General features: G+C 33.9%; 1 protein-coding gene and 3 long non-coding RNA genes across 4 annotated transcripts; all 4 read left to right on the forward strand.

Moving 5' to 3' along the window:
- Window positions 1–9,715: 9,715 nt before the first annotated feature.
- Window positions 9,716–10,725, forward strand: LOC127869557 (uncharacterized). Its single transcript, XR_008044687.1, has 3 exons — window positions 9,716–9,798; window positions 10,287–10,439; window positions 10,592–10,725. It is a non-coding gene; the product is annotated as an uncharacterized LOC127869557 (long non-coding RNA).
- Window positions 10,726–10,976: 251 nt separating this feature from the next.
- On the forward strand, window positions 10,977–15,783 carry LOC127869965 (neurotrypsin-like). The gene is made up of 9 exons (XM_052412623.1): window positions 10,977–11,025; window positions 11,622–11,769; window positions 11,885–12,045; window positions 12,517–12,604; window positions 12,849–12,929; window positions 13,197–13,366; window positions 13,552–13,729; window positions 13,929–14,074; window positions 15,392–15,783. The coding sequence occupies exons 1-9, from the start codon at window positions 10,977–10,979 to the stop codon at window positions 15,559–15,561; spliced, it is 1,191 nt and encodes a 396-aa protein (XP_052268583.1). The 3' UTR covers window positions 15,562–15,783.
- A 26-nt stretch (window positions 15,784–15,809) lies between these two features.
- LOC127870397 (uncharacterized) lies at window positions 15,810–17,816 on the forward strand. Its single transcript, XR_008044795.1, has 3 exons — window positions 15,810–16,026; window positions 17,410–17,563; window positions 17,696–17,816. It is a non-coding gene; the product is annotated as an uncharacterized LOC127870397 (long non-coding RNA).
- A 235-nt stretch (window positions 17,817–18,051) lies between these two features.
- On the forward strand, window positions 18,052–19,698 carry LOC127865481 (uncharacterized). The gene is made up of 4 exons (XR_008042636.1): window positions 18,052–18,193; window positions 18,954–19,116; window positions 19,284–19,434; window positions 19,562–19,698. It is a non-coding gene; the product is annotated as an uncharacterized LOC127865481 (long non-coding RNA).
- The last annotated feature ends 3,154 nt before the right edge of the window (window positions 19,699–22,852 follow it).

Raw genomic sequence — 22,852 nt, forward strand, 5'->3', positions numbered from 1 at the left:
TGTTATTGACTATTCTGGTGCCAAATTCTAGTATTTTTTCTCATCAACTGTCTTCTTATTTCCTATTCCAGATGAACATGAAACATATTAATACTAATTCATAGTTTGGTAACATAACATTTTTAAAAAGATTTTTGGTTAGAACCCCAGAGCAGGCACATTATTTAAAATATTTGTGATTGTTATTATAAATATTAAAAGCTATTTAAAATATTACCATTTTTAAAAATAAATTAATTACTTTTAGTAATAAATCTTATGAAGGAGCATAGGTATATAAAAATTCTGAGCTATTCATATAAATGGTGAATTCTTTTCACAAGCGATAATTTGAGTTCAACGACTTGTCAATATGTAATGTGCTTGTTGTGCTGAAAATTGATTTTTCTCATAACCAACGATCATATAAGGCGTCAGAATGAAACTTTAAGGGGAATTATAAAATTCATGAAATAAGCATTGTGTGAATTTAATTTTGTATTTCAGTTCGAGGTACAGAAATGCCTGATATTACTCAGATTGCTGCTGTGCATTTGAAGACGGGTTTTAAGTTCTCGACATATGTGAAGACAACAGTGCCAATTTCTTCCGAAAGTGATTGGCATCTCTGTTGATGATCATGGCATAATGCGTGTAAATGGTGGAAGTGTTGATAGTGTATCAATTAAAACTTCTCTACATGATTTATGATGTGGCTTGCAAAGTTTCCCAGAGCCATTTTTGTTGCTCATAATGGGCGCAGGTTTGATTTTCCGGTTTTGGTAAGTGCATTGCTGAACACACACTGTTTTGAAACGTTTTGTAATTGTGTAAGCAGTTTTGTTGACTCTTTGCCGGTTTTCAAAAATCGTATCCTGGACAGTCATACAAACAGGAAGATCTAGTGAACGTGCTTTCCAGGCAACCTGCAACGCCCACAGTGATCCTGATGATGTTGAAGCACTGGGATCTTTGCTTAAAACATGTAAAATTACTGACAATATGGCTCACATCTTTACTGTTACTGCACTCCATAATTCAGTTTGTTCAAGTCATGAAAAGCCTTAAAGGCAAAGAACATTAGATTGTCAGACGTGCTGTTGCATAGAGGAACTCTAAAGCGACCAACAGCTGAAAACAGTGCGGGATATGGACTGGCATTGTGTCATTTGAAAGCCATATTTTCTAGTTCCGGAGAGGATGAATTTAGGGATACTTTCATTGCTAAAACAATGAGGGACTACCCAAAGTCACAAACGCAAAAAAATATTTTATCTGAAGTGGTCCCTAAAATCGGTCATTTTTTCAGTGACGAAAAGTGACGGAACGAGATAATATGGCTTTCAAATTACACGCGGCCAGTCAAAATCACGCAATGGCTTTATACTGATACTAAATTATGTACATCTAGTTGTCATTAATCTGGCTTTTTTTATTAAAATATAAGTTGTATATTATTGTGCTACATGTTTAAAGAAACATGATAACTTATATATCTTTATGCTACGTAATATTGGGACAACTTTGACATTTTGTGGTGAACTGCGCCTGTATTCATATGTTGTCTTTTGACTTTAGGTGACCTTAAGATTGTATTATTAGCTCGGCTGTTTTCAGAGAAAACTCCGAGGTATTCACATAGCCTCATCGTCGTCCGCCGTCTGACGTCCGCCGCCGTCGTGCTAAAACCTTTACATTGGCTATATAAATTAAAGTGCTTCCACTTACAACTTTGAAACTTCATATGTACATGCACCTTGATGAGTTCTACACGCCACACCCATTTTTTGGTCACTAGGTCAAAGGTCAAGGTCACTGTGACCTCTAATATAAAACATTAACTTTGCCTCTAACATCATAGTGCTTCCACCTACAACTTTGAAACTTCATATGTTCATGCACCTTGATAAGTTCTACATGCCACACCCATTTTTGGGTCACTAGGTCAAAGGTCAAGGTCACTGTGACCTCTAATATAAAACTTTAACTTTGCCTCCAACATCACAGTGCTTCCATCTACAACTTTGAAACTTCATATGTACATGCACCTTGATGAGTTTTAAACGCCACTTTCATTTTTTGGTCATTAGGTCAAAGGTCAAGGTCACTGTGACCTCTAATATAAAACTTATACTTTGCCTCTAACATTATAGTGCTTCAACCTACAACTTTGAAACTTCATATGTACATGCACCTTGATGAGTTCTACACACCACACCCATTTTTTGGTCACTAGGTCAAGGTCAAGGTCACTGTGACCTCTAATATAAAACTTTAACTTTGCCTCTAACATCACAGTACTTCAACCTACAACTTTTAATCTTCATATGTAGATGCACCTTGATGAGTTCTACACGCCACACCCATTTTGGGTCACTAGGTCAAAGGTCAAGGTCACATTGACCTCCAAAAAAATAAAAATTCTGACAAGCTTTCGCAGCCGAGCGTGGCACCCGTTATGCGGTGCCTTTGTTAATGTATTATTATATCAATATTAATTCAAAGTTAGCTAAATTTCTTTACATGTCATGGTTTATAACTGTAGCTTTTAATAAGCAACTAGAAAACCCCCCAAAAGAAGAGATTTACAAATTTATACTTAAATTCATTGCGTGAAAATGAATTGGGATAGGCATACTCAAAGTAAAATTTCTTGAGATAGGAACGGTGAAACTTCCTGAAATTAATTCAGTGTGTTGAAAATATGTTGTGTTAAATAAATATGTTCAATATATGCATTTCATTACACTATAAGTGACATAAAACGTTATTAAAGTTTCTTGTCACTGAACCATTTATTGTCGTTTTTGCCATTTTATCCAGATAAGTGCACATATTACTGGACATCAAAGGCATAATTCTCTTTCAATGACACTTTTTTAAAATTCTGTATGTACTAACAAAATCCAGACGAGTACGTTTATTAAGTTAATTGTCAAAATATATGTATACCCCATTACAAAAAACAATATATTTTGGATATAGGGTAAATCCAGAGAAAACGCCCAACCGAGTCAAGGGGTAGGTGTATTCAACCACGTATAAAAAGTTAACCGGCTGGTAAAAAGTTTTAAAATTTTCCAATTAGTTGTGATATACAATTTACTATGTGGAAATAATAACAAAGAGTGTTTCTGGAAAAGTATCCATTAGGCTCCCACTACCTTAATATCTTAGTTAGAAGGTGATTTAAAACCTTCTGTGTTCCACTATCCTATCAACCACCTACTTACTAATAAAGGCGCTATAGAGCGCGAAGCGCGACACGAATTATAAATTGTAATAATGAGTCTTGATTAAGGAAGCAGCCGCTTATCAATGAGGAGCACCATCACAGCACCCCAGTCTCATTAATATCAAGTCCTCCTACAGGTTTTTTTAAGAACCACATATAGAAGGCCGCAAACGGTTCCGTATTGTAGTGGTTACACGCTCGCTTCACATGTGAGAGGCCCAAGGTTCGAGCCCCAGTAGAATCAAATTGTTTTATTTGTGTTCTATGTTAACTTTTTGTTTTGATGTAGACATTTTAGTTTAAATAAATATGCTGTTTTATTGTAACCATTTTTTGTTTTTATTATGGCCATGAAATATATGTGTGAGAGGGTGGGGGTTCGTAAACACATTTAAACTTTTACAGTGTTTTCATATTAATGAGTACTCAACCCCTATCGTAAATGAGAAACGTAAGAATAAGTTCAGAATCATCTCTTCCCTTGAAGTTGAGAAAAATATGAAATTACGCTTACAAGATGAAACAGATTTTTTAAAACCTACACAGTTCTGTTCCATTAATGAAAACTGCACACGGATGCCAGTAAAAAAAGGAAATCAATGTAAATAAAATGAACTATGAAATATTTGGGGGTTACAACACAAAATCATATAATGGTTATTTGGGGGTTATAACACAACATCATAGATAATGGTTATTTGGGGGTTATAACACACAATCATAGATAATGGTTATATCAGTATCTTTTTCTATTTTGTTTAAAATAATCGATCAATATATTAATAATTACAGTAGAAAGAAAATCGTTCCATGTAACTTCATTGAGTGCCTTTTATACCGAAATTCCCGACGCCCTTTGATGCTTTGCATCAATATTTATCTTGTGTATGTAACATACGTCTGTTCTTAACGATTGGACGTATTTCATCTAGACGCAGTTTTCTTTCCACACATTACAATTACACATTTATGACTCCTTGCGTTTTCTAAATGAAAAATCTAACCACAATATTTTACGACAGAAAATTTAAGTAAGACTAAGTTATTAGGGAGCCGGCCGATGTCTGATCTATATGAGATAACTTGACGCTCAAAGGGATAAGAAACGGATCATCACAACAGGTTGCTTATGCACAGTGTAGACTTCCGCTGTTTTATTGTGGTAAAATGATTGTTTAGAAAGCATAGGCAAAACCATTTGAAATCCAATTTTGAAATTAAAAACGTATTAAGAGTCTGAAAATAGCGCCATTGACTTTTTAATTGAAGAGTTTAGATGACATCAAAGTCAAAGAAGTGATTTTCTGGAAGAAGAAAAAACACATCGAATTAACGGAAGACACAATTAAGGAATTAATAAAACAAGTAATTCGCATCAAATGGAGGCAGTTAATATGTTACTAAAAAGTCAACAGATATTTTCAAACTAAAAATCGTATTTTATAAAGGAATATAATATAATTGCGTCTCTGTTCCATTAGATGTTTCGCAAGCGGATTTTTATTTCACATGTAGTATGTGCTGTCATAAGAAACCAAATTTGCGCATAAATTATTAAGTTATTGCAAAACGTGCCTTGAAATATTTTCTCGTCTTTGAGAGTTTTATCTTTTATTATACTGTTTATGTACATACATGCACATAGACATAATTATGGAAAATAATTGTATCAATAATATATTTATTAAGCATCTTAACGAATGACCATGATGGTTTAAGCGCCTTTCTTATATATTTATATATATATATTTTTTTTTAGTTATTAGCAGTATTTCAATGGAGAAAGTTTTTTTATATTAATATTTTATGTTTTATTTGAATTTTTTCTCACATATATTGAAAAAGATTATAAATATAATTGATTAATTTAAAAAGTTTAAAGTTCACAACAAAATAAATAATAAATAAATAAATAAATAAATAAATAAATAAATAAATAAATAAATAAATAAATGAATGAATGAATGAATGAATTAATGAATGAATGAATCAATGAATCAATGATGGATGGATGGATGAATGGATGGATGTATGGATGGATGAATGGATGGATGGATGGATGGATGGATGGATGGATGGATGGATGGATGGATGGAAGATCGAACGAACGAACGAACCCATGAGCAAACGAACGAACCAATGAACAAACGCACGAATGCACAAACGAATGAACGAACGGACGGCTGAACAGATGAATGAATGCATGCATAAATAAAGAAATAAAAACATACAAACATAAAAAACATAAAAGCATAAAAAGATAAATACATAAATGAATGAATGAATAAATGAAAGAACGAACGAATGAACAAACGAATGAACGAACGAACGAACAAACTAACGTATTAATGAACGTGAGAACGAACGAACGAATAAATGAACGAACGAACGTAATAACAAAAGAACCAACCAAAGAAAAAAAAAGTAAAACGAACAAACAAACGAACAAACGAACGAACGAACAAAACAACGATCAAAAGAATGAACGAACGAATCAACAAACCAATGAACAAACGCACGGACGCTCGAACGTAAAATCGTACGAACGCATAAAAGCACGAAAAAAACGAAACGAATGAATGAATGAAATCCTGTTCCGTCCACACTTATTGTTTGTTATCATTTTTGGTATTGCATACTTAAATATAATTAAACTATCAACAGTTCCCTAGTGTTTTCAAAATTATGAATCTATTATACATAAACCACGCGGTAACAAGGTTTACTTTAGTATGTATTCTATTCAATCTTAAAATGATCCAAAGTCCTTGAAAATAAAATAAATACTTATATTTAATATTTCACTTTTTTTCAAGACCTAATTAAAGGGCGTTTTATTTCATCATTTTAATAGATAATCGCGAAGATCGATCGAGATACCGTAGCCTAATCCGGTGTTCTTCTTTATCTTTAAATAAAGTGTTCATTTATAGAATCTTTGAGCCAGGTTATCTAGAGGCTAACCCCGTACCAAATGGTATGATGGTGATACCATTGCTTGTACATACAGGGTAACTCCGTTAACCAAAGGCCTCTTGAACAGTATAACTCTAGTCGTATCGGGTGAATTGAATATGAATATGAATATGAACAAACACACGTTTTTTTTTTAAATCTTTTTACGACCATGTTTAAGAAAAATATCTGTTCAAAATATGGTATTATAATGCGTCACAAATTATAGAACTAAATGTAATTATCTACTTCTTCACTTAATGTTATTTTAACATTGTAGTATTGTAGATGTAAGCAGAAAATGACGATTTGAGTCACACATATTGCAGGAAGGTTATTTAAACGTTATAGCTATAAAGTACATTACGAGCGTCTACAACATTAATAAAGATTATTAAATCTGGTAAAAGTTAGGTCGTTTAATCGCTGAATATTTAAGTTTGTTGTTTGATCCCTCAATATCAAATCAAGGGAACATATGCATTCTTAAAACAGCAATACGTAGTTTTCGAAGCCTTACATAAACTCTATCAACTTGACACTTTTACAGATTTACACTTCGATATCGCTATTATTTCTTCCTGATCTACTTGAGAATGCTTTATTTTGGTCGCCTTTTTGCCATGATTCACGATAGGAGAGGTATCTCGGCAAAAACATACGTTACCCTCTCAGATCTCAGACGATTTAAGCCTTGTTGAATTGTGCGATGTAAGCCTTGTTCAATTATACGGGCAGATGACGCAGTCAAGTTTGAAACGAGTAAACGAAAACGCAATGGCCTGTAACAAGAAGTAATGTATATTAAAATAATTTGTTAGAATACGTTTCAACCATTAGATTAACAACATACATATGAAGTAAATTTAACCTCACGCTCGTATGTATCAAAGTTATCAAATGGCAGATACGAATTATTATACGATACACAGTTTAATTGGCTCTATACCCTCGTTGTAATATCAAGAAATGGAAATGAAGAAGCATTAAATTCAGAAATGTACTATGTTGAACTGAACATGTTGTTTTTAATCTTGCAATTAATTAATGAACTCTTAATAATTTGCTTTCCGGATTTTGTCTGTTTGTGTATTGGATATGTCTTTGCAATTCTGCAACTTTTTGTAACATGCTACATGTTTGTAATGCATTACGCATATTTTTTTTATCTGAAACATATGAAACATGGGTTTTGCTGAAATTGCGTTGCAACGGCAAAAAACGTCAATCAATTTCAACAACTTTCCAGTTTTATAATGGAGTGAGCGTTAATATAATTCGTCTTTGCTTATTTGATGTGATAACAAAAGATCTGATACACGTGGTCATGCTATGATTTGTCTAACTCGTTTTCTAATATATGGTATGAAATGAAATCGTATATGATTTGACTTGATTTGCATTGTGTTGACATTTATTACAGTGGAAAAGCACACACTTATTTATTCATGATAATCATATTGATACATAATCATACATAAAGTATTAATTTATCATACGTATGCTGTAAATTTTTAATACAGTCTAAATTAATTCCATGTCTTTATTTTTCTATCACGAATGCTTTTGCACTTAATACCCGAGACATGCTGCTAGGTCGTGGATTACCGTATTTTTAAAATGTTATCTTAGACCGGTAAAAATGATGATGTTATTCGAGTGGTTGAGGTTTTTGTATTGTTTGCAGATAACACGGTTTTCATCTAATAAAAACGGGATGTTTGAAGATATATCAGGTCATTTGATATTTTATACTATCTAATTATCAAATTTCATGGTCATCATGAAGTAACCAATATTATTGAATTTGATGTTGTTTCATGATTCGTTCCCATAATACAATTGTTTTATACCATAGTTTTGTGGATCATTTAAATTAGTTTTAATTTAAACAAACTGCACTTATACCATGGTTCTTCTTAAATTCAATTTTAGACTAGATCAATTGTTCTTTAAGCACGGGGATTCACCGTCTTTATTCACTTGAGACAACAATCAATCTAATACGCACTTCAAAATATCTCGATTCTGTAATGCAGGACAATCATTAATCATTTATGCTATCGAAGATGATCCTGTGTAAACATACAGCTTGATTGAAAAAATCCCCGTTGGCCTGTCAACCGACATTTTATCAACAAGGAAGTGTTGGCAAATCGTACGGCCACGAATAAATGAAATCACGTGACGTGTAACTATATAACCAACATCTTCCCGATCGCGCTCAAACGTTGGATTCTCTGTTTTCTAAATGGATTGACCACTGATTGGCAATGCCGGCGTGTCAGTTTAATACGATTTTGTGTTGGCTGCTTTTTACGCTACCAATAGGTACGCTACCATATTTTATTTGCTTTTTAATGTGTACAAAAACACTTATAAAAAGTATTCATATTTATGCCCAATAAAACGTATTATATTAAAATTATATAATGTTACATAATAACATATAATAACAAAATAAAATAAAATAAAATATATATATCTATATATATATATATATATATTTTTTTTTTTTTTTTTTTTTTTTTGACAATTTTTCTCCATAAATAACTTATTCGTATTAATTAATTTTAATGCATCACCAATTAGGAAGGACAATGACAAGTCGTATCAAAGACATTTTAACTGTTCTCCCGTTGAAGGAATGATATTTGTATTAAAGTGTCAGCCACCAATATCCGCCTTGTGGGCGGAAAGACGCCGTACCATGGTCGAGTGGAGGTGGAGCACAACGGAGTATGGGGAACAGTCTGTGATGATGAGTTCACTGTCAACAGCGCCAAGGTCGTCTGCAGGATGCTCGGATTCACGGACATGGGGTACGAGATTTACCTTAAACGTGCTTATTGCTAAACCGTATGATAACTTAATATTTAAGATATGAATCAATCGCAATCATGGTGTTTTTATATAGTGAATGAATGCATGTATTTTTTAGGATTGTGGGTCTTATAAATGTTCGTTTTAGTTTGGAGCTTAACCGTACAGCTTTACTTGTTTTATGGGGCGTCTTACCTGAAATATTAGAAACAAAATATTGGTCAAAACTAATATTGAAAGGCAACTTAAGGTGTCGCCGTTGCGTAGTGGATATGGGAGGTCTCTGGTTCAATCCTCACTGTGGGGAGCGTTCTTAAGATCTCCCCCAAAGACACAAAAGTACTGGTTCTAGGCCAGGAATGGACTCGAGGAGCGTTCATATAAGCCCTAATCTTTCGATGCAAGGAGATATAAATAAATAGGTTTAAACTTAACTTGAGTTGTGCTGGACTATACTTTTGAAGCGTTTGAAGAAAGTTAGTATTCCCATCTACTGTTGATGCGCTATCTGCAATCCACGAACACTGTTTTTAAACTAAGCTATCTGCTACAAACATTAACATAATTGAAATAACATACCACTTTTATTCATAATAAAATAAAAGATCAAGTCATTTGTCTTATAAATGTATACAGTTTAGCAGAAGTTGTCCCGCCACGCGTGTGTTGGCCCAGGAAGTGGAGTTATCATGCTAGACCGGCCCCTCACTGTACTGGGTCAAGCGAAGAAGACGTTGCAAACTGCTCGCATAATAGTTGGCAAACTACTGATTGTTCACACAAAGAAGACATCGGGGTCAACTGCCGTAGCGTTGATATATTTATGCGTTCTGCATATTGCATAGCGTTGTTTAAGTTACCGTTACGGCCATCAAGGTTAGCCAAATAACGAAACATTGAGAACATTTAAAATACACACGGTAATTCTTGAGTGTCAATGAAAAAGAATGTGAATGTGGGAATTCCACTCAACAACCAATAACGGCGACTTATTTTGTATCTCATGGTTGTTTTACTCATATCAAGGTTATATGCATTACTTGCATTTGTAAGGGTGGATCACTTAAATGATACTATTTATATCCGAAATTAGCCGATGAACTAGATAGATATACTCACGTTCGATAATGGAAATTATATCATTACGTTTTTAAATTGATTGCGCCTTGTGTTCCGATAATGAGTTATCGCTTAATATTTAACGACTGGAGAAGTAGACCACTTAAATTTAAATGCGCAATCTTAACTTTTTATGTACATTTGGAGTTCACATATGAACGATACATCTATTTAGAAACACACTTGCGATTGACATCCGGTAATGTCATAACCATACACGACGGTCAGGTGGAGGTGAACATTTCTGGGGTCTGGAACCAATCTGTTCCGACAACTTCACCTTATCAGAAGCCAGGGTCGTCTGCGGAATGATTGGATTCAGTTTCAAGTAGAAAAAATGTTTACGTTTTTGTTAATATGCTTGGCCACACGTTCAATTGATACATCCTGATTTTTTATTGCATATTTTAAAAACAATTATGTATAGACAAAAAGAAACACCAATTGTATATTAACATCAACATTAACATTAACTTTAAGTGGAGCACAGCTCACGTCATCACATACCTACCGAAATACATTCTCTCCGATATCCTACTCATGCCATGGAGCAGAAAAAGACATTTCCTTGTGTGTGAGAAGGAATACTAGCACGTGCTTTTTATCCTCTGCGGGCGTCCATAAACTGTCGTACGTACAAGGTGTACAAAGTAAATACAAGAAAAAATGCAGAAGGTAGTCACTATGCGTGCCAAAGATAATTATGCAGGCACAAGATTGTTGTTGACATATCCTATGTCTGTACACACAAACATGCTATTTGTGTTGCGAGGTATGAGTAAAAAATCAAACTCTTTTATGAGAGGAATAAAGAACTAGTATATCATTAATTTTAGATTCCGTTTTCAGGAACTCCAATTCGGCTATGAACGGCACCAGTTCCCAGTCAGGACGTGTTGAGGTGGAGTACAGAGGTCGCTGGGGGGACGATATGCGATGACGGCTTCGATGACCTTGAGCAAAAGTCCATCTGTCGCATGCTTGGTTTTTAGCACAAAGTAAATGGTTTCAGATTATCGAATACAATACTAGTATAGTTATAAATACTTTACCTAAGAATCCATATCACGTAAAAATAAATACATTATCATCTTACAGTGATGCCAAAGCCTTGGGCGGAAGTAATTATGGTGAAGGCACAGGGGATATAGTAGTGGACGAAATGCGTTGTATTGGGTAACGAAAATGAACATTTCCTGAATGTAATCAAGCGACTGGATGTCTCAATCGAAACTGCAAACATATGGAAGATGCATCGGTTTGAATGCAGTGCGTATAAAATACATTGTTTTATCTATATAAGAAACAAACATTAACACCATAATATCTTGGTTGCAACGAGCAAAATGGTGTAGTTTTTTTTAATAAAAAAGGATTTTTAACTTTCATGGGTATAACTCTAAGCTGTTTGGGACGATACACAAAACCCAAAACCACCTTGTCAATCGTGTACAAGTAGACGCACATTGCTCTTTATGATTAGCAATCAATCGGTAACTGTTGTTTGCAGAAACGGAAGTTCGTTTATCAGATGGACCCACAAGGTATGCAGGTCGACTCGAAATACAGAATAATTCTGTTTGGGAGACAGTTTGCTCTGACCTCGTAGATAACAAGACGGCAGTGGTCGTGTGCAGGATGCTAGGGTTTGAAGGAGGGTTCGTATATGTGTAGAACATATATATAATTTCTAATTATACATTCACATAATTTAACAAACGCATAGAATGATTGTTTCATTTGGTGATTGTGAAATTCAAATATACCTTTCAGAAACATAAGTGTTTATTACGATGGCCGTTTCAAAAATGGTAGCGGATCGATGAAATCGCATGGATACGACTGTCAAGGGAACGAGACCGATATTGCGAATTGCAAATCAACAGAAACTATCGTTTCATGCTCTACAAGACTTAGCGCTGCATTTAATTGTTGTAAGATATATAGCTTTACTATGCTTAATTGTCTGCACATTTGAACTAATATCAAGCACAATATGATAATGATTAGCATGCGATTTTAAGAGACAGTAACGCTAATACAGTAATTGTACATTTCAGAGGAACAACTATTGAGTCAATTTAATATTTATTCGAATATTGTCTTTACATCAAACTATTTTTATATAGTTGTCATTGCTTTGATATAGCACATTGTGTTATTGCATCTTTTACCGAAAATCTTAATATAAGTAAAAGGTGTGTGCATAATTATTGTTTAAAACATCTAGTGGATGCTATCAGTTTTGATATTTTATTACATGTCTGACATTTTAACGGCTTATGGTATTCATGGCGATTTAAATAGTTCACGTGCCAAAATACCTTGATGTGTAATGTTTCCATTCATTCTGTAACAAGTTTCCACGTGAATGTACGCGTTTAAAACAGATGTTTTATTAACAGATTCGAACACACCAATAAGGCTTCAGGACGGGACGACGATGTTTAATGGAAGAGTTGAGATTTACGAACGAGAAAACGCAGCAAACGGGTATTGCTCAAATTTCTTTTTAACGATTTTCAAAATTATATGAGAAAGTATGTTGCTGCTCTGACTTTTCCAAGATTTAAACAATTCCATATATAGAAAAAAATATGCATATGGCACACGCCATTTGTATTCACTTTCTTTTTCTTTCAAGTTAATTATTGTTGATGCTTTGTTCTATATTTAAACATGTTCATTTCATCAAAGATATACACGAAATTATAAAAGCTCTCCTTTTCTTATATAGGTACTGGAGGGAAATGTGTTACGATCAATTGACTATCCAGGATGCGATGGTTTTGTGTAAAATGCTTGGGCATCCTAATGTGTACGTATTTTGCACATGTAAATGAGTATATCAGAATATATTAGATTGCTTTATATCATTAAATTATCAATTAACGTAGTGTGTATAAATATTACGTCTGTGTGTTGAGGCTTTTCAACACACTGTGTAAGTGTTTCCTAATCAAATAACTATATTATATAAATGTAATCATTTTCAAATGATTACAATATTCAAGACAACTTGAGCATTGTTATAAATAGTGATACAGGTTGGACGATATCTCTATAACTGCTATATTTATTTTAGGCATCCGAGAACATTTAACGCGTACAGTCAATATAATTCTTATGGAAGGTTTTCTACAATAAGCAGTATTGGTTGCACTGGTAACGAAACGGACATAAGTGGATGCACACCCAGCAACCAATGGGCATTGACATACTGTAGCACAAGCAATCGTGCTGCAATTAACTGTGGTACGTTATTTGTTTTTCGATCTTTCCTCGTAGGTTTTCCATTATATACCTCTGTACGCATATTTACAACATTAAACCACGACTTCAGTGTTGATAACAACATTAACTACGTCTTATTTAAACGAATATATATGGTTATTTGCAGATTGTAACCTATTTATATCTTTTTAATTTCTTATTTACAGCTCAAAATTCCACTGTCAGGGTCGCAGATGGACCTTCAATAAAAGCTGGAAGAGTCGAGATCTTGTATAATGGAACTTGGCTGGGAATATGTCGTCAACGATTAATCAATTATAATTATAACGACATCACGGCACATGATATAAACATTATTTGTAAACATCTGGGCTACAATCAAAGGTTGGCACGGTTAAATATAATCAAATCAAAATTATAAGCGGACATATATGTCTAAAGTTATGGTTCTAATCACCGTAAAAATAAAGTAAATATCGTTTATAAGTGAATGATGCTTTTGCTCAGTATCTTACTGGCAATCTTTATATTCAATACCTCTCTATCAAACATAACATAAGTTAATTTATTTTTGTTTTACAAGTGGGTACTTGATGAGCGAAGTACAGCCACGCAGCAAAAGTGTCGTTCGGAACCTTGACTGTAGCAGTACAGAAGGGGACATCTCAGATTGTAAATCTGACACATGGGGTATTGAGTATCCGTGTGACCAGGCAGCCATAGTATGCAGTAAGCGTTTTTCATCAATTGTAACACCAGACAACGATATCCACAAGTCCAAACATTAAATTCGTATTGAATTATTTAAACTTAACTATGTATGAATGCGGGTTAACGCTAAGAAAAAAAAACATACAGACCATGTACTAAAACGGCCAAGGTAGTTATTGACACACTCGTAAACCCACATGTGCATATGCGTATATTAAAGGGACCTTTTCACGTTTTGGTAAATTGACAAAATTAAAAAAAGTTGTTTCAGATTCTCAAATTGTTGTTTTAGTTATGATATTTTTAAGGAAACAGTAATACTGAACATTTACCATGCTCTCAAATTTCCATTATATGCATCTTTTGACGATTTAAAAACCTGAAAATTAGAAAGCGTTGCATCACGAAACGATTGAATAATTTGGAGAGTTCTGTTGTTGTCGTGATATTTGTGAAACTACGAGGATTTCTTATATAAAGTATAAATACGTCCGTCATTGTATAAGCACGGATGGACGAGTGGTCTAAGCGGTAAAGACTTTTACTCCAGGACTCCACGAGTCAGGGGTTCGAACCCAGTTGAGGGTGTGTTTTTTTCTTTTTTTTTTTAAAATTTTATTCTTGTTTTTTACTGGATTTTTTTAGATCAAATGTTTACATTTATCAATATAAATCATTTAATGACAAACTTCAATTCATGCCAGAATCTGTGGAAAGACCCCTTTAATAGTCGCCGTAACATATTTTCGAAACCGTAATTTCGCAAAATAAAGTATTCATTTTCTTCTAGATATGGATAATCAAGATAACTAAAAGACCAAAGCTAATTTTTTATCAATTATTTATTTTGTAATTTAATATATTCATATAATTTTATCACACATCGAAATTTATCAAAACGAGTTGACTTAACTCTTATCAGAAAATATATGTTTGACCAATAGTATGTTTCTGACAAAATTATGTTATCGTTGTTCAAAACATTTCATTTCAAATCACTACTAAATTCCAAAGTGTCAGTAATTTTTTTATAAAGAATGTTATATGTGTCGGCGATATGAATAAACCAGAAACAACCAGATTCCCCACGAAGGTATACAATATCTAATGTGTCACTATGTGTTATCTGTGGGATAGTCCATGAACATTAAGAATGAGGAATATCTACTTTCATGTTAATATATGAGTGCTCTTAGGACAGGGTTGTTCACGTCAATACTAACCACATCCATGTATACTATTTTTCAAACATGAATTGTGAAGTATACGATAAAATGAACATAAAAAGAAACCTGCCATCACAGACGCTATAAATTGATAATCAACATTTTTCAGACAGTAGCGTCCGTCTAGTGAACGGCAGCAGTGAGAGATCCGGTCGTGTGGAAGTGCTGCACCAGGGACGCTGGGGAACCATCTGTGCTGACGAATTTACAAACAGAGAGGCTGATGTTGTCTGCAGAAAAGCTGGCATACGACTTTGGTTTGATTGGATAAAACATTGACATTACGCATTTATGTTGTGACATCAATAGCACATTTTATCTCATTAACAAAATGTCATTAAAAAAAAAGTAATCCGAGATAATAGACGCCAGCAAGGTTTGTCATCAGCTGTGTGTTTTTATACACATTTGATTTCCTTGAAATGATAATAATTAAGGAAATTCATACAAATAATTATTAGCGCTATATTTTTTATTCATTAACAGTTCATAACATTCTTAACATTAATTACGCCAAAGCTTAAACTATTGCTGGATCATGAATGTCGTGTAAAGCATTTTAAATTTTCAAGAATGCATCAGCTCTCGACGATTCCCCATTCGGGTTTGGTAATCATGGATATCTTCTGAAAAACGTTTCGTGCAAATCAAGCGAGCACGATATAGGGGAGTGTCAGAGTTTCCCATGGAATGAAACATCCTGCGGAGATGGAAACGTGGCAACTGTTTTTTGTCGAGTACTCGGTGCGTAAAATATACAATGCGATATTGCTAACGTTATAATGAACTGTTGGGCATTGCATAATGCAGCTAATATGAAATTGAACTCGAATGTTACCGTATGAGAATCGCAAATGCGATCATACAATTTAGTAATATTTCATGTTATTGCATATTCATATGTTTCCTTTGCGTAATGTATCTAGTATATTTTGGTGTGAATTGATGGAAATCAACAAAAAACGATAAGCGCTTCAAGTGGTTTTATAAGAACGACTTTTCATTTCGAATATCAAGCTTTGTCGACGCACCGATGCCCGCGACTGCGTCAGCGTCTGTGATAAAAAAAATAAACAGTCGGCATAAATTCCTTTTATTGTTACCTCTTGCTACATTGAATGGTTTGGATTAATGTGAATTTTATTCTCTATATACTTAGACACAGAAAAAATATTTAACTGTGCTGACTTTTGCTTCCATTCAGAAGTTTATTGTTTCTGGACTTTTCATATCTCATGTAAGTATTAGAACATTTCGCTTTACGCCCTAACGAAATTTCACAACTTATTCCAAATACTCTGCCAGGCATTGACTGGGCTTTTAGTTGAGTTGTTGCCCTTATTTTTAGTTTAGCTTAGGAAAAGGTTCCTGAATATTTATTTGATGAATGTTCGATTAAATACAGCATACCTTGTTTCAGTGATGACATCATTGTAGAAGAACATTTTTAGAGTACTATCAATTAGGATATTGGCTAATTCCCAGTTCCCGTAGACGGTAGACGGTGCTATTATTTTATAGATCAGTTGAACAGTTGTGTCATGTAACCGTGTTATATGTATCAATGTCCCCGCAACAACTGGAAAAGCTAACATGCCATTTATTTCAATTTGATACATTCTAGACGTTATATTGTGAAGCATACACTAAACTTGTATGATTTTTTTACCTTGGTAGTAAGTGTGGCATAACTTTCGTACGCTCATTATTAATACATCAATAAATGTTACCACGCTAATTCTATATGTAAGCTCTTTCGGATTGATCCCTCCTAATAATAATTTAAACGGAAGCAGTTTGTGGTTTACATTTTAACACGTGAATGTAATGATGCTTTGGCTAATCTCTATTGTAATTCTTTACAATTCTGTGTCTTGTCATATTTTCGCCCGTGTAATCATTTGTACCTTATTGTGATATAAACGCTCACATTGACTCAACGGATCATAGGATCATTGTCGATTTTAGAGCATGTTTTTACACATACACGGAACAGTATATGTTCACTCACTATGTATCGTGACTTCACCCTTAAACGTTCACTTGCAGGTGGAATATTTCCGTAGCACACATAGATGTTGGGTCGTAATAAACATACACGTGCTGATTGCATGTTCTTATTTACAGAAACACCAATTCGTCTTCTGGGAGGCAAAACACCGTTCGACGGGCGGGTTGAGTTGCAATTTAAAAATGACTGGAAACCAATATGTTATAGTGGTTATAATGGAAAGATCAGCACAGACGTACTTTGCCATTTGCTAGAATATAATTTTTCAAGGTAGTGTATATGAAGGTCATTGTTTTATTTGTAATAACGCCATGACACAAATCTGTTCAAATCAATGGAGGGGGAAGAAGAACCTTTTACGTATTTATTAGTCTAATACCGTTTCTTTGATTTACTTTGCAGAGATTCAACCTATACAACCAACTCTGATTATTCCAACTCCTTGCTGAGAGACCTGCAATGCGTTGGAAATGAATCTGACATCTCGCATGTCCTTCCTCGGACTGGGGATACACTTATTGCAACTACTGGGGAATCACAATAAATTGTTGTATGTTTCAATTATCTTTGTTCTCTGGTTTGCTAGTCGATTTTTGCCTTTGGTTGTATGTGCCTTTTAGTTATACTATAATGCGACCAATCAAAATATAATGTACATTATTTTAATGTCCAATTCATATTTACTAAATAAATAAAAACATTACGTCATTATTTTACATTCTTAAGAGAACATGTTTATTAAATATTTTCAGTGTCTCCTATAAATATTGATGGCGGTTTTACTCAGCATGGGGGATATGCACGTGTGCAGAAGAACGGACTTAGCGATTATATGTGTGCTGATAATTTAACTGCAGAGACCCAGGCTGTTATGTGCAAAATGCTGTTTAATGTCACCAGGTTAGTAGTTTTTATTTGTGAGCGTAAGCTCACAAATAATGCAGACCGAATTTTGCAAATCAGTATGCCTTAGCTACGCTAGGAACCGTAACCGTGACTGCCTGTGTGGATTACTCCAGTAAAATTTAGCAGACGACAGAATGCTTAAAGCGTCTGCTTTAACCACCGCATGTGCCTGTTCTCACTGGTACAGTACATAGTGTGTATTTAACAGCTTGTAAGACAACGTAGGCCAGTTTAGTGTTTATCATTGAAATCTGTACATATTGGCTGCTTTCAGGGAAAACGGGGCTTAATGCATGTCAAATAATATTAGCATTTGCACACTGATTAGCTGTATCAATGATTTGAAAAAACAACACATCTCGACCTGTGTTTAAGACACACTCTTGATAAATTTGAATGGGTTGTGGTCATTTCAAACTTGCGATATAAAAAGCTATAACATAATTTTGAAAACTGAGTTGCGTCTAAGATTATACAACAGCGAACAAATTCAGTGCCTTCAGCGCTTTGATTAGATAAGGCGAACACAACAAGCCATTCATACTTTCTTATATTTTAACGGACTAAATTAATCGCGTTAGTTTTATCAAACGTTATAACTGTACTTACTGTTTATTAAAATACTCGTTGCTTTTATAAAGTTGTTAGGTTAAATTGTATACTGCAATTTTGTACAATTAAGTTGTTCTTACAACCGTATTTGATATGTATATGCGGATGATGCATAACGGCATTAAGTAATTTACACGTTCAGGGTTTATGAAGTGTGAAGGAACCGTACTTCAAGCCTGGATTCGCCACCAATATATTAGTAGATAATATCCTATGCAGCGGTACAGAGGAAGACTATCAGATGTGTCCATCTTCGAATTGGGATTATAATACTAAATGCAAGAATCCAGCGCTAATAAGATGCAGTATGTGCTCGTGTGTCGATATTTGCATCGATGACAACGTATATTGAACTTCAGCTCATATTATTTTTCATTATTGTATACATTTCTTCGAATGAATCTTGTGCAGCATCTTTTCTAAAATGACTTACATTAACCCTATACGTTTATGAATCTTGTTTCTATCAAAGATACACCAGTGCGTCTTACGGATCAGAAGAACATGTATACAGGGACTGTTGAGGTCTACTTAAACAAAACTTGGTCAAATATATGCTTTCATCCAATACGAAAGGATGAACACGCGACAATGTTCTGTAGAATGTTGGGATACAATTACGGGTAAATAACGCAGCGGTGGTACAAGCTTTCAGATATTCTTCAGATGCACTTAATCTGTGATATTTGCCGGGGTATTGCAATTCATTATTATGTTTCTAGAGAGATAGTAATGATTTTTGCTCTTCAGACTGGCAAACGCTCGCAACGTGACTGCATACATTAAATCTAATCTGAACCTGACTTGCAATGCTAACACTGAAGACATCGATAAATGTGTGAGCATAAAGAAGAGCTTCTGTGACTCGATTCTGGCTATAACATGTCGTAAGTGTTGCTATAAAGTATAATTGTGTTTGTTTTCAGTTGACTGTTTAACATGTTATTCGCAAATACTAATTATCTTTCAAATGTTCCAGTTAAACATCTGCGTAGTGCGGTTTGTTTGGATGAAAGTTGCTATATTAAAGATTCACGAAATTAAACAGAAAAACATATTGACAGATGCGATATTACAATTTTATTATAACTGGTTACATTTATATAAAAAAAGTATGGGTTTTCATCTTCGATAACAAATCACACATTTTCCTTAAACACATATAGCAATGCTTTAAAGAGCTATCTGGGTTCAAATGTTTTTCAAATTTTACTAACTTCGTTTGTATGTTTTAATCGTTTTTTTTTCTAAATACATTATTTATAAAAATATTGTGTAAATTGTAAATTTATTTTTGAACCTATTAATTTTCGAATTGACTGTTATTTGCGCTTTGTATTTCCATTTTCGCAATGACGTTTTGGTTAAGTGTTGCTCAATTCTTAACATCAATACGCTAAAGTAATGCTTGCACTTTAATTTTAACGAAACAAGCCGCATAATTCTACCTCTATCCCACAAGAGAAAGACGAGTTAGTTGGTTAAGGCTGAGCGTGCGTGATATCAAACCTGCCAATCCACAGTTCTGGCGTTAGAATGTTACTACTAGGCTAAGGAGCACGACCAGATTATTCCGCTTTTAATAACAAACTAATGTAGCCCTTAACGAACTAGTTTAACTGCAGAAAATCGACGCCGAGATTATTAAGTTTAACAAATAACATTTGTGTATTAATATTAAGTAATTTAATTGTTCTTACGTGAATTACAGATAAATCAACGGCATTAGCGACCTACAAGTTTATATAATTCTCGCGAATGGTTGTAGTAACTATCTCGTGTATGGAAAAGCGTTTTATCAAATTCACGAAGTAAAATACACTAACAAACGCGCTCACACGCGCACAAAATAGAAACAGCTTTATAAAATAACTCACATTTGGCAACATAGACACATTGAAGAAAAAACATCAACAACGCATGAACGAGCTAAGCACTGATCTAGTTCTAGTCAGAGCTAATGTTTTTACGTTAGTTTCGTAAGCGACACCATTTAGCATATTGAAGTTCAGAACTTAGAATTTACAGATAACCGATGAGCTTGTAGCATAAAGCGGATTGCCATGAAATAGAATATATGTAGTTACCGGAAATGTGTTACTAAATGATTGATCACTATTTTAAGCTCGAATGATAAATCGATATATTTATATCTACTATATTTGCATTTTATGAATAGAAAATAAAATTCAAAAGATAGTTATACTATAACCACAATTACGAAAATGTTGAACCTTTTACCACTTTATACTGCTTGCCAGATATTCGGGTTTTTGCGTAATTAAAAGTTGTCTCCCATTCGGGAAGGTATCACGAGTATCCCGAGTAAAAAGCGGTCCGTCTAAAATGCGTATATGACTCATATCCGCGGATATGACCGAAAAGTGCGGATATGGACGAATATAAGCAATATCGACACTTTTTCTGCATTGTTCATTTCAATGTTAAATGAATAATACACAATATGTATTAAATGGATCTTTTCACGGTTTTGGTAAATTGACAAAATTGAAAAAGTTGTTTCAGATTCGCAAATTTTCGGTTTAGTTATGATATTTGTGAGAAGTCAGTATTACTGAACATTTTCCATGCTCTAATATAGCCATTATATGCATCGTTTGACGATTTAAAAACCTAAAAATTATAAAGCGTTGCAACGCGAAACGATTGAATTATTTGGAGAGTTCTGTTGTTGTCGTGTAAATTTGTGAAACTACGATGATTGCTTATATAAGGTATAAAATGTATGCTTGGTAAGATAGCTCAGTTGGCTAATGCGTTTTTACTCTAGGATTCCGGGGGTCACTGTTTCGAGCCCTGCTGAGGGCTACTTTTTTCCTTTTTTAAATTTATTTTTGATTTTTTACTGGAGCTTTTAAAATTTAATGTTTACATTTGACAATATAAAGCATTTATGACAAACTTCAAACATGCCAAAATCTGTGAAAAGGCCACTTTAAATATGCAAGGTAAATATATCTTATATTTGTTGTTTACTATATATTATAGTTTATTGGTACGTAAACATAAGCACGTTATTGTATTTATTCAAATGAACAAAGGATATCGAAGTGCTACATTTAAATGTTTCAAGAAAGATTATAACCATTTTATTAGCGCTGTTTTTGAAAATCAATGCATGTCCCGCAATTTTTTAGATTTTTCGTTAATTTCAACAGTTCATATCCAATATCCCGAAAAGTTAAAATACGAAGCCTATATGTTTAGATTATTATTACAGCTGTTACATTCACTTATAAAACATAATATATATATTTAGCGGGACATGCATTGCTTTTTAATAACAGTGCAACTATAATGGTTGTATGAACATGATGTGGACAATTTGGATTATGACTACAAAACATGCTACCTGCCTGGTACTTACGAATGGAAATGTAGGGCAGAGGTGACAGGGATATTTTCTGAAAGTGGCTGTCTTAATATACACTGCTTTCTTTCATTTTTGTTACTACTTTGCGCTGAGGTATATTTCAGTAGGAATTTTGTTTCGGTCAACAGAGTTTTGACCGATTCCGTCTCGAAAGTGGTCGGAACAGACTTGAGTATACGCCGTTTGAAATCAATTTTCCGGCTAATTGTTGTCATCCAAGCTTTTCTTGCAACGAGTCTTTAGGCAATTTATGTAATGTTACTTTTGTTGAAAATGTACCTATTATACCGCTACAATTAAGGCATTTGACGATGGAACAGTTGTATTTCCCCATTGTATTTCTTAACACCGGAAGTAGGTATACCTACCCGCACGAACGACAACTCTGTCAAGACGGAATAACGAAAATCGGGACATATTGGTTAAGAGTTAACTAAAGATTTTCGGTGGGATAATGACGTCATTTCGTCAAACAAATGTCGTCATTTCACAGTAAAAAGTGAAAATTATCAATTTTTTTTCACTGTTAATTTCACTGTTTGAAACATTGAAATTATCAGTTTTCATTCACTTATATTTCTCAATAAACCACCGGAGAGCATAAAATAAATAGTAACACAAATCAAATATAAGATAATTTTTACCTT

The sequence above is a fragment of the Dreissena polymorpha genome, chromosome 2 (genome assembly GCF_020536995.1).
Source record: "Dreissena polymorpha isolate Duluth1 chromosome 2, UMN_Dpol_1.0, whole genome shotgun sequence".
In the NCBI taxonomy this organism is placed as follows: Eukaryota; Metazoa; Mollusca; class Bivalvia; order Myida; family Dreissenidae; genus Dreissena; species Dreissena polymorpha.

Coding starts and splice junctions, on each gene's coding strand:
- LOC127869965 (XM_052412623.1), top strand. CDS start 10,977: ATGAACGGCACCAGTTCCCAGTCAGGACGTGTTGAGGTGGAGTACAGA. Junction 13,367..13,551: donor TCGTGCTGCAATTAACTGTG/GTACGTTATTTG, acceptor TCTTATTTACAG/CTCAAAATTCCACTGTCAGG. Junction 13,730..13,928: donor CATCTGGGCTACAATCAAAG/GTTGGCACGGTT, acceptor TTGTTTTACAAG/TGGGTACTTGATGAGCGAAG.